This window comes from Anolis carolinensis, chromosome 6 (genome assembly GCF_035594765.1).
Source record: "Anolis carolinensis isolate JA03-04 chromosome 6, rAnoCar3.1.pri, whole genome shotgun sequence".
Lineage (NCBI taxonomy): Eukaryota > Metazoa > Chordata > Lepidosauria > Squamata > Dactyloidae > Anolis > Anolis carolinensis.
In genome coordinates, this window is record NC_085846.1 from 31663057 (window position 1) to 31679824 (window position 16768).

Below are 16768 nucleotides of genomic sequence, written 5' to 3' on the forward strand. Positions count from 1 at the left end.
ATTTACTACAAAAACAATTACTACTAAAAGGCTGACTGCCTTGGATAATACAGAACTCTATTTTATTTATTTATTTATTTTAAACATATTTGAGGAAAATAAATATTTTAAATCCATATGTATGGGGAAACGTGGAACATGAAACTATGACCAAGGCCTACACATGCACAGTATTGGAATGTATGTGCCAAGTTGCTACAGTTCACATTCCATGACTCAGTTATTCATCATTCCACCACTAATCCATGGCATATAGCAAATCACAGGCCTTCGGTTGCAAACCCCCAAAAGGTAATGTTTCCAAACTCTGTTGGCTTTGTATCAAAGTGCAATTAATAGAAAGCAGACCTGTATATTTGAACCCATGTCAAAATGTGCTACAAAGATTCCCACGGATTCAAGACAGAAAACAGCCTTTAAAGGAAAACATCTTTTCCATGCTTAAAATTCTCCCAGACACTGAGAACATTTTTTTTTTGCTTTAAAAGGGAATCCTTTTCTGTCAGTGATATAAAAGTTTAAGGATGCAAACTCTATTCAAATCCTTTTAATAGGAAACTGATAGTTATCTGGGCTGCTTTTCACTAAGAGCCTTTTAGAAATCCTGTAGCTCTCAGTTTCATAGCAGCATGTTGCTGACTTCGCCTGGTGATGGTCCACTGACTCTTTTTCTTTCCCTAAGTAGTTACACAAAGGAACCTTTGTGTATTTGTGTGTGTGTCAGCAGGACAGGTGTGTGTGCTCTGGGTTTTAGCTACAGCTTAACTAAACTATCGCCTTTGTTTTGCCTTTTCTGGAAGGAGAAAGCCACCTACCATGAATCACACCTTTTGTTCTAGAAGACAGGGGGAAAGCAAGATAAGACAAAAACGGGGTGGGGAGGGTATAGGAAGGAGAATGCAGTTTGTCTGAAAATAACTTAGAAAAGAAATACATCCCACTTCGTGCCGATTGACCAATGGGGAGGATCGATGTGTTGGCAGAGGGTTGAGGGTGGGTCCATACCAGAGGTCTCACATATCACCTAGCTGGGTGGACAACTCCCACAGTGGCTGGAATAAAAGGAAACAGGGAGAGGAGAAGGGCATTCATTTCAGCCTCCAGCTCACAGATTTTCTTGCCAAGGTCGTATACCTCCACACACACTCCAACCATGACCAGTTACAGCTATAGGCAGTCTTCCACTTCTGTTGGAGGAGGGCTAGGTGGTCATTCCTCTTTCCGAGCTCCAAGCATCCATGGCGGATCTGGTGGCAGGGGCATTTCTGTCTCTTCTGCTAGATTTGTGTCCTCTGGTGCTGGAGGTGCCTTGGGCGGTGGATATGGAGGAGGGATGAGTGGAGGTAACTATGGTGCTGGCTTTGGTTCTGGCTTTGGGGGAGGCTTTGGAGGAGGCTTTGGTGGTGGGTTTGGTGGTGGATTTGGTGGTGGAGCTGCTTGTGGAGCTGGCAACGATGGCCTCCTTTCTGGAAATGAAAAGATCACTATGCAGAATCTGAATGACCGCTTGGCAAGCTACCTGGACAAGGTGCATGCCCTGGAGGAGTCCAACGCAGATCTAGAGGTGAAAATCCGAGAGTGGTACCAGAAACAGGGCCCCACTAGCCCTGCCCGTGACTACAGCCATTATTACAAGACCATTGAAGACCTCCGAGACAAGGTAGGACCGGGCTTGCAAGCCACATCTCAAGGCGAGAGTTAAGGTCCCAATATTAACATAATGAAACATAGGATGGAATCAGGGGATCCCTGCAAAAAAGTTATCAATATGGAAGGTTGTCTTTGTGTGTAGTGAGGATCTAGGAATTATTCTGATCTCCCATCAATCTCAGCTAGGAGAAGTTACTTTTCTGGACCACACCTCCCACAATCCCTCAGCTGGCTCAGCCAATGGCCACACAAGCCATTTCACTAGGCATGCATGAGGTGGTCTAGGCATCAAAGTCTTAAAAATAACTGTTCTAAGTTTTGCATATTTTTGAAATGTAACTATGAAAGAACCATTTAACATTTATGTCATGGCAAATGCTTGGAATGTGCATAGGATAGACAAGGCTAATTTAGCCATTCCCTCCCTCCTAGTAATGCCTCTATACATTCAACAGTAGTATATGTTCACCTCCTGAACTTTTTCCACACAAGCCAAATACAAGAATGTGAACTATGCCATCTCCTCAGAACCCCTTAGGCATCAACATTTCTTTTTTGCTAGAGGAAAAAAAGGGAATCTCGTGTGGCACAGTAACATGTTTGTCAGGTTTCCATATAAAGTTTCTGCCTCTTGGTATTGTTAAATATAAAACTGGGATATGAGCAAACCCTATATATGTTTGACAAAAAAAGTGTATATAATGAAATAGCTTATATTCAAACAAAGCTGTGCTTAGCATTGACATTTTTAAGAAGGACATAATAGCAGATCAATTTGCCATGCTGACATAAAACCAAACAAGGCAGAGTTAGTGCAATCTATATATATAAAAGAGTGATGGCATCAGGGCAGCGGACAAAACAACAATACAGGCCCCCCAACCTCAAAATTGGACAACACAACCCATCATCCACGCCTCTAGGTTGATACAACAAAAAGAAAAGAAAAATAAAGTCCTAATTAGAGGGAGAGCAATAATTTTTTTATCCAATTGCTGCCAGTTTAGAGGGCTAATCTCTGCCCACTTGGTTGCCTAGCAACCAAGGGACAGCCAGGTTTCAGTTAGGGGACAGGCCGATTTAGGCCTCACTTAGACTTCTTCCACAGATTATCAGATTTGCACTGGATTATATGGCAGTGTAGACTCAAGGCCCTTCCACACAGCTGTATAACCCATTTATAATCTTATATTATCTGCTTTGCACTGGATTATCTTTACTCCACACTACCATATAATCCACTTCAGCGTGCATTTTATCCAGCTGTGAAGAAGGGGCCTCATATAATCCAGTTCTGAGCAGATAATATAAGATTAGAAATATACAGTAGAGTCTCACTTATCCAACGTAAACAGGCCGGCAGGATAAGTGAATATGTTGAATAATAAGAAGGGATTCAGGAAAAGCCAATTAAACATCAAATTAGGTAATCGTTATACAAATTAAGCACCAAAACATCATATTATACAACAAATTTGGCAGAAAAAGTAGTTCCATGCGCAGTAATGCTATGTAGTAATTACAGTAGAGTCTCACTTATCCAACACTCGCTTATCCAACGTTCTGGATTATCCAACGCATTTTTGTAGTCAATGCTTTCAATATATCATGATATTTTGGTGCTAAATTCATAAATACAGTAATTACTATATAGCATTACTGCGTACTGAACTACTTTTTCTGACAAATTTGTTGTCTAACATGATGTTTTGGTGCTTAATTTGTAAAATCATAACTTAATTTGATGTTTAATAGGGTTATCCTTAATTCCTCATTATCCAACATATTCACTTATCCAATGTTCTGCCGGCCCGTTTATGTTGGATAAGTGAGACTCTACTGTACTGTATTTACAAATTTACCACTAAAATATCACAATGAATTTAAAACACTGACTACAAAAACATTGATTATGAAAAGGCAGACTGCGTTGGATAATCCAGAACATTGTATTAGCGAATGTTGGATAAGTGAAATTCTTCTTTAATATGAAATAATTACTGGGATAGAATAATGCAGGACAATATAATCTCTAAAACCAGGACAGTAAATAAACAGGGGAATTCCAGACAGGAAACAATCAGGGCCAGCTAACACCTCCCAACAAAGTATTCCCATCATCAAAGTCTGGCAAATCCTCTGTTTTCTCAGGGCCACAGACAGTAGAAGCACATAAAATATCGCAAACAACACCACTCTGAAAACAAGGGAATTCCAGAGAGGAAACAATCAGGGCCAGCTAACACCTCCCAACAAAAAATTCACTCAGGGAGGAAACAGCCAGGCTTTAAAGCTGCAAGGCCATTACATCCTAAACATTTTTCCTAATTGCAGCATTCATACTTGCCTCCAACAGAAAAAAAACCAATCAGAAATATTGTATATTCACAACCTTTAGGAAATAATATCCCCTGATGGCGCAGCATGTTAAAGCGCTGAGCTGCTGAACTTCTGGACCGAAAGGCCGCAGGTTTGAATTGGGGGAGCGGAGAGAGCCCCCACTGTTAGCCCCAGCTTCTGCCAACCCAGAAGTTCGAAAACATGCAAATGTGAGTGCATCAATAGGTACTGCTCCGGCGGGAAGGTAACGCCGCTCCATGCAGTCATCCCACATGACCTTGGAGGAGTCTACGGACAACGCCGGCTCTTTGGCTTAGAAATGGAGATGAGCACCAACCTCCAGAGTAAGACACGACTGGACTTAATGTCTGGGGAAAACGTTTACCCTTTACCTTAACTACCACCAATTCCTCAATACTTTATTTCCCATACCACCAGACTTCGCCACAGCAATGCGTGGCCGGGCACAGCTAGTATTTCATATAAAAGAGAAAAAGAGACATGATTGAAGATACAAGGCAATGTTCAAGATTAGATTTTCTTTTTTAAAAGCAGCATGGGTACTAAATACTGAAGCTGAATCCATGTCAAACAAGACATGATACATATGTTTTGTTGCATAACAATGAAGCAAATGCTTTAATTACTGATAACATTTATTTTCATCCCTTCAGTTCTGTGGAGGATGAATTTACTAACTGCCATTAAATTTATTGGCCTTGTTTGGTTTTCAGTACAACCCTTATTTTAAAAAGGAGTGGGAATGTCTCATTTTCACAACTTTTTTGTGCCTTCCCATTCTTGAAGATTCAATGCACCTTGCACATTCAGAACACTATCTATTTCCTTATCTGTTGTCTTGCAGAAAGAACAAATTGAACGCAATCATTAATGCCACTCTCATGCTACCAGATTTTATTTACATTGAGAGTATTTTCTAATTCTGATGTTATGCAAAACAAACTATTCTACCCAATTTGGTTAATAGATAGACTGATTCTTGGTGACCCTTATGAAACTTGGTCCACAGGTACCCAGTTCTAGATGCTCACAGTTAACAAATTATTGATATTCTGATGTGGTAACAATTACATGGTTATGGAACATCTGAGAAAAAACGAAGCTTTATTTTAAGGTATTGCAAAGGAAATTTATACTATAGGGGATACATACTTCATAAAGCAAGGGTTTGAAAAAAAAGCTGAGTCTGAATGTGCAACCGGAAGTCTTCAATTGTTTAAGTTTATGATTCACCCTTCTCAAATACCTAAAAAAATAGTAATCATGGACTGGATATAAACGAATTAAGTTCAAGCAAGTTCCTGTTCATATCAATGGAAAAAACATTAGCTTCACAAAAACATCCTTAACTGAAAGATGGTGACTAAGTTGAGGTCATGCATTAAGTATAATGTCCAAGTAGAAACCAGAAGACAGGTCTCCCTAGTCTTAGTCCAACACTCTTACATCTACAGCATACTGAATCTCTTAGGCCTGAATAGCAAGAAAAGGTTACTTTTCTGGAAGACAGCTTCCCCAATTTCTTTGCCATGATGGTTGGGGAGCATGGAAGTAGTAGTCCAGAAAAGTAACTTTCTTCAACTCTGGACTAGTCTGAGTTAGAATTTCAGTATAGGATTCCCAGTCCCTTTCTACATGAAATTGCTTTGGGAACCTGTGGCTTATCCAGCTATTATCTATGGAGGAAAAAGAAGACAAGAAAAAAGTGTTTGTTGACCAAACTAAGCACACTGTAATCTTTTCTCTGTGTGTACACCCAAGGTTTATTTTGCCCCAGCAGTGGAGTCATTGATGCACAACATTGGTTTGTTTAGAGAAGAAGCACACCCACCCTTAAAAGCACACCAAGAAACAGAAAAGCAAACAGTTATTGTAAGGTAATTTCTACCAGCCTCAGAGTTCGTGCCAATCCTCACCAAAGATGGGATTGTCAGCAATGATTTTTAAATCTCCTGGGACATTGCGAAGGGACTGAAAGAAACCAACAGATTGAAGAGACCCAGGAAGGAATTTAACTCATTCCCCACAAAAGACACCCAGTTATGCATGCAGTTTGTATCTTTTAATGTGCATGTAATACTACATGTGTAGAAAGCATGGCTATAAATGAAATGAAAAGTGCACCCCAATGAGAAAGAGAGTCTCCTCACCAGATCGGTCTGCTATTCAAGTGCTAGATCTTGATGGAAAATGTCATAGGCTTGCTCTCTTTTCACTAGCCTTTTGGTAAACAGCAAAGGGAGTTGATGGATTATAGATTAGTAATACAGTAAACCCACTTCAGGTTTTAATGCACATATTAAAGGAGCTATCAAAAGTCCTCAGCACTTGGATAGCTCCTTTAAAACTTCAGAACCTGCTGGAACACAATGTCATTGGATGGTTGAAAATGCATTTATTTTAAGTGTGACTATGTCTAATCCAATTTACATTGATTCTCTGGTTGGACAACTTGTGGCCTTCCAAAAATGGTGACAGATGTTTCAGCAGTGTGAAGATGTGACTGATTTTTCCCAGATGGTCATAACCCCCCTCCCCCCATGTTGCAGAGGAACGAGGTTTTGAAGACCATGCCATGCTAACAATATTTCAAAAACTATAGCTTTTCTAGAAACATCAGCACATAACAGGCAAATGTTTCTGACGTGCCCATGGTTAATGCTCTAGTTAAAGAGGAATTATGTGATATGTGCCAAAGCAAATGAGCTGACATGTGTATGACGTCTTTCATTACAGATTCTTGATGCAACCATTGACAACAACAAAATTGTCCTGCAGATTGACAATGCCAGGCTGGCTGCTGATGACTTCAAAACCAAGTGAGTAAACCTCCTGTGGACAGCGAAGTGTATTAGTAACTATTTTCAGATGGGCGGTGGCTCTAGCAATTGATGATCAACCCACTCCACATTTTAGTTAGAACTTTAAAGTTGGTAGCTTTCCAAGAAACTGAAGCTATTTGGGAGATAAAGTACATTTTTGCTAAAATAAATAAATAGCCCAAACTCTGGCAAAGAGTCAATGGCCAAGTGGAAGCCATGAGGAACTACATGTAAATAAGTAATTAATAACATAACAATTCTAAACACACAATAAGAACCTATATAAAATATTTTTATTATACCACAGGCACATGTTGATGATAAACAGTCATGTAAACAGCATAACACCAGCCAGTTTTCAAAAGTATTTACTGGATTAGTTCTTCTCCAATCACCCAGGCTAGGAATCCCGTGAGTCTTTCAACATTTAGAAAGAAATCAATGTCTGTTCCACAAGTTATAACATAGGTAACTTGTACCCATTCAGATGTTATTGCAACTTCCATCACCCCTAATCATTGGTTGTTCTAATTGGTTGTTGGTTTTCCCCCCCCCAAAAGGTTTGAGAGTGAGCAAGCCCTGCGTATGAGTGTTGAGGGTGACATCAATGGCCTGCGCCGTGTCCTGGATGAACTGACCTTGGCTAGATCTGATCTTGAACTGCAGATTGAAACCCTGAAGGAGGAGCTGGCTTACCTTAAGAAGAACCACGAGGAGGTAAAGAAAAAGCCTATTTGATGGACTGAAGCCCAACTTTGACAAACTTTTAGTGGATCTCTTCTTTGAGCCACAGTAATCCAGAAGACCTCACATTTCTCTGATGTCCCATAGACTTTAATGATTGAACTTACCTGGATTTGTAGATAAATATCAGTGTTTAGAACTCAATGGTCTCATATATAGTAGATCCATTGCTGAATAGTAAGTTGAGTTAATAACCATTGGATCTGCTCTAGCTGAGACCAACAACTGGATTTGGCTTTCAATGTTTAAAACTTGGCAGCAAATGAAGCTGTTCAGAAATACTCTACTGTGAAAGCCGTAGAATTCAACAATTTCAAGTTGCCAGATGATAGGATGCATAAGAAGGACAATTCCTTATATAGGATAACCTTGATATAGAATGACATTTAAAATCCTCTCTGTAATACCTAAGCCACTTTGAGTTCCCTTCAGGGGAGATAAAGTGGAGTATAAATAAATATAATAAATATAATATTAATTCCCTTCTTAGAATTTACTTGTACTTCTGAAAGGCCAGCATAACTGACAGATTACTAGTAGGATCTTGGATTTACAATATTAACACAGGAGTGGGGAAACTGGATAACCATTTCAAAAGTTGTCAGATAGCAATTCTTATGAATTGCAGCCAATAGAACCGTTGAGTAATCAGTGATCATGGAACTTAGTCACAGACATGTGGATGACCACAGGTTTTGTAAACCTGTATCACAAAATACCATATCCAATGGACCAAATATGAGCTGGAAAGGAATTCTTTCTCTTCACGACCATCTCCACCAATTTCCCGTATCCCGTTACTCTCCAAAAATCTCACCACCCAGCCTCTTTAGATTCAAGAGAAAAAGAGAGAGAAGATCCTCTGATCCCTCCACCCTGTTTATTTCTTTTGCACAGCGCCTCAGATAATTTTGGAGTTCATCTAAATGAAACTGTGGCCCTAATTCCTCTAGATAAATGATGACTGCAGTAGATTGTCTGACAAGAAGGACCTCAATTCATGCTTTTGTCTGATTTGCAGGAACTGGGTGCTCTATCAGGCCATTTGGGTGGCCAAGTGAGCGTTGAAGTTGACTCTGCTCCAGGCATTGATCTCACCAAGATCCTGGCTGAAATGAGAGACCAATATGAATTGCTGGCTGACAAGAACAGGAGGGATGCTGAAGCTTGGTTTACCACTAAGGTAAGATGAGGAAAGAATAGAAAACAAAAAACGTGGAAGGCTTAAAAATGAACACACCACGCAGTAGATGAAACATGGGATTCTTCCATTGACTCATGCATGCACTCCATATCTCCTGATTTGGCAGAGGCAGTTCAGTTAATCCTCTGTTTGCCCACTTTTTTGGCTGCTTCAAAAATATCCCTTTTTCTTTCTCCTCCAACTTTTCCTTTTTATCCTTAACTTACTTCAATTGCTATAGAGCAGGGGTCCTCAAACTTTTAAAGCAGAGGGCCGGTCCACAATACTTCAGACTGTTGAGGGGCCGAATTATCATTTGAATAAAATTACGAACAAATTCCTATGCACACTGCATATGTGTTATTTGTGGTGCAATACAACAATAACAATGAAAGAACAATACAATATTTAAAAATGAAAACAATTTTAACCAACATAAACCTATCAGGATTTCAATGGAAAGTGTGGGCCTGCTACTGGCCAATGAGATAGTGAAGTTAATTATGATTGTTGTTGTTGTTGTGTGCCTTCAAGTCATTTCAGACTCTGGGCGAGCCTAAGTCTAAAATTATTTATTTATTTATTTACTACCTTTATTTACTACATTTATATCCCACCCTTCTCACCCCAAAGGGGACTCAGAGCAGCTGTATGTACATACAATATATTATATTATTAGCATAGCACAATATTAGCATTATATATTACTATATTGAACTATACCACTATACTGTAATATTACTGTATATGTAATATATAACATAATATTATTATATGGTATTACTATTAGTATGATATTGTATAACATTATAATATTTTTATCAATAATATATGTATATACAATATATTATATTATTAAAACTGATATAAAAATATTATATTATAAATCTAAGGGCGAGGGCCAGGTAAATGACCCTGGAGGGCCGCATCTGGCCCCCGGGCCTTAGTTTGGGGACCCCTGCTATAGCGTTTCAAATGCAAAAGTAGTTTGATTCAATTTGCTCAGCGGGGGAGGTGAGGAAGGGGTGGGATCCTGCCCTTCCTATTAGACTCCGGAGAAAACAACCTACTGTAGCCTATGTTGTCCCAGTTTTCATCTGTGAAATGTTGGGGACTATGCTAATGTCATTCACAAATCTTAACCTCTTGTCACAATCTCTTTCCCTTTCTCACTTAAAAAATACAGACTGAAGAACTGAGCCGAGAGGTTGCTGTCAACACTGAACAGCTTCAGAGCAGCAAGACTGAGATCACAGACTTGAGACGTACCCTCCAAGGCTTGGAGATTGAGCTGCAGTCTCAGCTCAGCATGGTAATTATTACTGAGGGACTTTTCTCAATATTTGTTAACTTCTAAATGAATTTGCCCTTTGATGCCTATGAATGTTGAATATCACATCTGTCTGGGATCTTTGAAGTTTAAAGCACTGGCATAGGTGGAATAGAGCAGCAATAAACACTTGGCAGACATTAAAACACTCTGTTAAATCACTTCTTTTGCCCACTAAATGTAAATATCTCTAAATGTTCTAAAATAGTTTCTGAAACAGTAGGCTATCAGCAAAACTTCAAAATATGAGTCAAATATCCCTTAACTGAAATTCTTGGGACCAGAAGTATTTCATGTTTTGGAGGTTTTTTAAATTTTGCAATACTTGCTTATACATAATAAGGTATCTTGGAGATGGGGCCCAGGTCTAAACATGGAATTCATTTGTTTCATATACACTTTATACACATACCCTGAAGATAATTTAATATATAATATTTTTAATAATTTTGTGATTCAAACAAAGTTTGCGTGCACTGAACCACCAGAAAGGACCCATGTGCACAATTTTGGAGTTTGGAGTATTTCAGTATTAGGGTTAAGGGATATTCAACTTGTACTACTTTTTGGACTTTATCTCCCCAAAATCCCTAGAGTTCTGGGAGCAGTAGTCCCAAATAAGAGTGTTCCCAAGCGATAGCCTTAATTTCTTAAGTGACAAAATAGAATTTCCACAATTCAGTGTTGAATGTCAAAGTAATAATGGACAGATTCCTCTATCATGGAATATATTACGTAACTTCACATATACTTAGCTATATAGCAGAGGCATTAAGAAACCCTATTCATGAATTGCAAAGTTACATAATAGGAAACTCGTAAGAGTATCCCAGTGCACATCAGTACTTCCTAGCAGTTGACTTGCTATACAGCAAGAGCAATGCACATTGCTACCATTGTGTGTTATCCTTGTTGTTTATGTCAATTCTGCATAGATAACTTTTCCTGGCTCCCCTATGTAGTAACACAATAGCAGAAGACCTAAGTTACCAACAGGATTCCAGTAAAGATGTCCATTTGATCCCATTTTTCCAAACTAATGTCCATTTCCAATTATACCTCTGACATTTCTGCAGAATGGGCACCTGTACATTGGGAAGGGTTATTGAATGAGTTTTCTCAGCAGTGTGCCTTCTCTTCTCAGAAAGCTGCTCTGGAAGGCACCTTGGCAGACACAGAGAATCGCTACAGTGCTCAGTTGTGCCAGATCCAGAATCTGATCAGCAACATTGAAGCGCAACTGGTGGAAGTCCGCTCAGACATGGAACGTCAGAACAGCGACTATAAGATGCTAATGGACATCAAGAGTCGTCTGGAGCAGGAGATCCAGACCTACCGCCAGCTTCTGGATGGCCATGACCTCCAGTAAGTAAATCTACAGGTGTTTAGATGGCCACCTCTTCATGCTTCCCCAAAAGAGGAAGTGCATCTCTGGAAAAGAGGACAGAAGAAAGCACTGATCTGCCTAAAATATTCATATGCATTTTATGTATATGTGTAAATTCATACATCATTGCCATAATTCATATGACAATAAAATAAAACTTAAAATAGTGAGGAAGTCTGTGGTGAAAGGATCTAGATATATCCACAGTTTACTAGCCAGATTCTTGAACAAGGTCCAGAAAGTTGCTATCTGGATGCAATGTTCATACAGGAGATTGGCACTAGGCACTTCTACCATTGACTGTTTTTAATATCGCTCTCCAAACAATTATCTGTTCAGAATGCAAAAGCTGGAGTGATTGCTCTCATTCTACCATGGGCCCAAAAAGTAGCATTATGGGGTGGAGACACAAAAAAATCAAAGCAAAACAATTAATCAGGATTCTCCCCATGATTTTTTAAAATCCAATTGACAGCTGGTCATAACTCATTTTGTTTTAGACGATGTTTGGGGAAATAATGACTTGACTGGGAAACACATGTAGTTTGATGTTGAAGGAAAACACTACTTTAGAAAACCCAACACTGTGACAACTTTTTCATAAGCTTTGAGGAGTTTTAAACCTCAGATTATTGAATTTTTTAAAAAAGTTCAAAGCTGCTTGATTCTTTTGATGCTGATGAAGGAAAACAGATGGAAATCTGTTGCATCTACCTTCTTGTATCTCTCCATGGTCTTTTCCTATCACACAATTATAGTACCGCAATTCCTTTTTAGGTGTCTTGATTCCATCCTTAGATTTGCAGTTTAGGGAAGAGTATTTATAATTCTCAGCTAGAGAGCTGCCAAATTACAAACCCTGGGTTTCCATTGCTTTGTTGCTTTGTTGCTTGGGTTTGTTGTTGTTGTTGTTGTTGTTGTTGTTTCTCACATGGACACTTTTTTTCCTTTCTTTCCAACCTCTAGCTTCTCAGGAGCTGATTCTGGAATCATTGGTAAATGGTTTTTTTTTAATTCATGATGTCAAGATGAATGGTCTTAAAAATATATGACATAGTCATTATGTTAAACAAGTTCTAGTCTGGCCACTAATTCAATGAGAGACTCCTTGGTTAGCCATATGGATGTCTTCCCAAACAAAGAAACAAAAGTGAGATTTAAATGTAACCAAATAAATACTTTGACATCAGGGACAACCCTGGGCCCTTCCACACATTCATATAACCCAGAACATCAAGGCAGAAAATCTCACAATATCTGCTTTAAACTTGGTTTATCTGAGTCCACACTGCCATATATTCCAGTTCAAAGCAAATAATGTGGAATTTTATTCAGTTGTGTGGAAGGGGCCGGGCTGTGGTGCAGGCTGTTGAGCAACCAGCTGCAGCCAGTTGCAATGAATCACTCTGACCAGGAGGTCATGAGTTCGAGGCCAGCTCGGAGCCCCGTGTTTGTCTCTGTTTTTGTTCTATGTTAAAGGCATTGAATGTTTGCCTTATATGTGTAATGTGATCCGCCCTGAGTCCCCTTCGGGGTGAGAAGGGCGGAATATAAATACTGTAAAATAAATAAATAAATAAATAAATAAGGGGCCCCAGACATGTGACTGCCCAAAACAAAGATGGTTTTACTTCCCTAATCCACACAGAGAAGCCGATGGCCAACTATTGAATCAAAGTAATAGGATATCTGAATGCTGCAGTGAGAGAGAGATACATAATGGGGTGTGATAAATGCACATCCTTCAACCAAGAATAATTACCTGCTCCAATAGCAATAAACAGACAATGACTACAATGGCACCTTAGCACCTGCTCCTGACTGAAGACTTTCTTGTACCAGCCTGTTGTCTCATGGCAATCATGTTGTTTAAGCATGCACCAATATACACTTAATGGAATGATCACATTCACATTCTACTACAACTATGCTATGCTGGCAGTTTGATTATATGAATTTCTTCCATCAGTCTTCTGCACAGCCTTGCATGCTGCAGACATTGTATTTTACATTAAAAAGGTCTTTGTGAAATCTTTACAAAGCTTCCTCCAAATGCAAATTATAACCAAATTTTACACTAGTATTCTCAAAACTACACTAACACCCAAGAGGGAACTCTTTAAAATATCCTACAGTAGATATATTTCCTTCCTGAATGTATAAGCCACCAGCTACCTCTTATCTTGCATGCAGGAAGTTAAAGAAATTTCAAGAAAAGTGACAGAACTCTTGAGAAAGATCTGCATAATAATGAGCAGTGCCAAACAGCAGAATAACCCGTCTTTGTTTCACTTTGAGGAAGCAAGGCTGAGCAGGTGATAAGGGAAGAAAATGGGTCTAATTTCTCTTCCTTACTCCTTGTTTTCCTACAGACAAATCTGGAGATGGCAAGAAGCACTAAAGAGCATGGCTTCTTCTAGCAGAAACACATGAAACAGACCAAAGATTTGTAACGGACCATGGCTGCAACCCACAGATGAAAATATAGTTTCATGTTCTGGAGTTGGGTGGCTGAAGGGCTTATGATGACATGATTCTTTGATTTAGTTTTTACTGTTCTTCCCTTTCAATTTGGTGTTTCTTCTACCTAATAAAATTCTTTTTGGTTCCTGTGCATCTAAACAGAGTCTGGTTACTACAAAGTGCACTTGTTAAACACAGTTCTAAGGAGCATTTTTCAAAGTGCATTTTATCTGCATTTGATCAAAGGTTGAAACACATGGAATTCCATCAGCATCTTGCCCCTCGCCCCATATCTGGATGACTCAGTATGACAATCCAAATAACTTCACTTTTCTAGATTAATCTATTTGGAATAGTGACCACAAACTCGGATCCATTCTAACAATCACCACACAGATTGCAATTTCCACACCTCTTAGAACAGTTGAAGGTCTTTTTTAAGACACCTCCTCAAGTACCCTAAGTATAGAATCACAGAGTGAATCAACAGTCTGGTGACTGTGGATTATTATTATTATTATTATTATTATTATTATTATTATTATTATTATTAATCTAGGCTTTGGAAAAGAGTATGACTCTCAGAGTCCACAAATCAGTATGGCTGTTGACTGTCATTGCCCAAACAGGTCGCTTTTCAAAAATTAGAATATTCTCATGGTGAATCTGTTGGAACACTCATTGCCTATATTGCTTTGTAAATAATGAGACAAGCCACATCAGTGCTAGAGTTAATTTGAATCAGAACAAACAATTGCACATGCTTAGAAGTATTTCTTCTGTTGCTGTTTTAAAATTTAGATTGAAAAACATAGGGTGGGGTGTGGGTGTTTGTTTACCCTTAACGTTTAAGTGCAGGTGGAAAATATGGCACAGTGCTCTGCATACTTCACACCTAAGGTAATTACATGACCATTGAAAAAGTAGGTGGTCAAGTCCAAGGCCAAAATTTACTACTGGCATCATCAGGGCTGTTGAGAAGCCAAGCAGTGGAGAAAGAGACACATTCCATGGGTCCATCTTCCTGGAAGGAATACTGAGAAGTTTTGTGCAGTGATTTGGAGGCTCCAAACACGAGGACATTCAAAAAACTAGGAATCTGTATTCCTCTACTGAATCAGTTCATAACCGGAGAAGAACATTCAATGGCTGTTACATGAACAACCAGTCCAGGAGGAATGTGTGCTACATTCCCTTATCATGACTGCTGAGATAGAATCAAGGACATGTCAAGTGGGTGGCCTCATTCATGTCCTGAAATCAAAATATAATCTAGACTGTCTGCACAACCTAGTAATGTCATTACTTCATATCTAAATTGGCTCCTACACAATGTGGGTAGCAAATTAATGTCCTCTTGCTCATGGAGCTGTGAGAGATGGAAAGAAGGAAGATACTTCTGGCTCACCTAATCTACCAGTTTTGGTAATTGCTAGTCCCAACTAGAATAGACCTAATCGAACAATAGCACTCAAATAAATGCTAATTTATCAAGTTTCCATTGATTCAATGGGTCTAGTTTAACTGGGGCAAAATTAATTTACCCAGATGTCTGAACACATGTTAACGTGTGAAACCTATGGGAGGAAGCTCTATAGATGACCCACCACTCACCTGTCCTTACAAGTACTTTCCATCTTTACAAGAAGTTTGTGTGCAATTTCATCTTTCATTAATTACAAAATGATGTGGTTTGCTATAATTCAAATAGGAAGGCTACCTTGCCTTGGATACATGTCCTTTGCCCTCTTATTTAATGCCTTTGTCTGCTTTTTTCTCATGCATTAAATAACTGCTGGGTTGGGATAGTTGACAATGACAAGCTATTTCAGCAGTTGGTTATGAGTGTTCTAGTATGCGATAGGTCAAATGAATGGGCTTTGATGAGTTCATAGCTTGTTCAGTCAGGTCTGAATCCAATTTTGAATCCCAACAAGAACAGACCTATTCATTTAATAGAATCCACAGACAGGTTGACTCACTAAATTCATTGATTCTGTGGGCCTCTTAAGGTTAGCAATGAGATTGCATGTTCTTAGTGTTCTGCAAGATCCTGAGCAGGTTTCCACATCTGAGTTTATGAGAGCTGGCAGAATGTGATGGGAAGATGAAAAATGAACTAAGCGGGGGGGGGGGGGGGGGGACCCTGCTAAAATCCTGCACCAGAAATATACATTTACTCTCCCCGTGGTTTAAGTACATGCCATCCCTCCAACTTAATATTATAACCAAAATTCTGGGACTATTTCACTACACCTTCTTTAACTTTTTTAGGGTCCATTTCCATTTGCAATAGCAAATCATATGTTTTTCCTCTGAAATGGGCAGCATTTGAACAAAGGTTGATCTCAAATTTAATTTTATCTTTTTCAAAATTAAAATACTCTTTAAGGAGTTGGTGCTCATCTCAATTTCTAAGCAAAGAGCTGGCGTTGTCCATAGACACCTCCAAGGTCATGTGACCAGCATGACTGCATGGAGCGCCGTTACCTTCCCGCAAATAGAAACATTACCTATTGATCTACTCCCATTTGCATGTTTTCGAACTGCTAGGTTGGCAGAAGCTGGGGCTAACAGCGGGCGCTCACTCTGCTCCCTGGATTTCGGTCTGCACGTTCAGCAGCTCAGTGCTTTAACACACTGCCCCACTGGGGGCTCCCATAAAATGCTCTTTATTCATTTTAATTCTTTCAGACAGTTGTTTATATTGGTGCTAATGTAAATCATATCCATCTTTCAGCAGTTCCTACTGGGTTTAAATTTATATGGACTATTTTTTGAATGACAGTAGGTCTTTGTAGATTATCCATTCCTCATTAATGTTTTTA

General features: G+C 39.1%; 1 protein-coding gene across 1 annotated transcript; it reads left to right on the forward strand.

The window, feature by feature from the left end:
- Nucleotides 1-1024: 1024 nt before the first annotated feature.
- LOC100563808 (keratin, type I cytoskeletal 19) lies at nt 1025-14099 on the forward strand. Its single transcript, XM_008113392.3, has 8 exons — nt 1025-1660; nt 6748-6830; nt 7394-7550; nt 8599-8760; nt 9947-10072; nt 11235-11455; nt 12444-12472; nt 13850-14099. The coding sequence occupies exons 1-8, from the start codon at nt 1154-1156 to the stop codon at nt 13876-13878; spliced, it is 1314 nt and encodes a 437-aa protein (XP_008111599.1). The 5' UTR covers nt 1025-1153; the 3' UTR covers nt 13879-14099.
- Nucleotides 14100-16768: the final 2669 nt, after the last annotated feature.

Bases quoted from the DNA above. Each gene is read 5' to 3' on its own strand.
- LOC100563808 (XM_008113392.3), top strand. From the start codon at position 1,154: ATGACCAGTTACAGCTATAGGCAGTCTTCCACTTCTGTTGGAGGAGGG. The intron at 6,831-7,393 runs GTGAGTAAACCT...CCCCCCCAAAAG, and splicing joins GCTGATGACTTCAAAACCAA to GTTTGAGAGTGAGCAAGCCC. The intron at 10,073-11,234 runs GTAATTATTACT...TTCTCTTCTCAG, and splicing joins TGCAGTCTCAGCTCAGCATG to AAAGCTGCTCTGGAAGGCAC.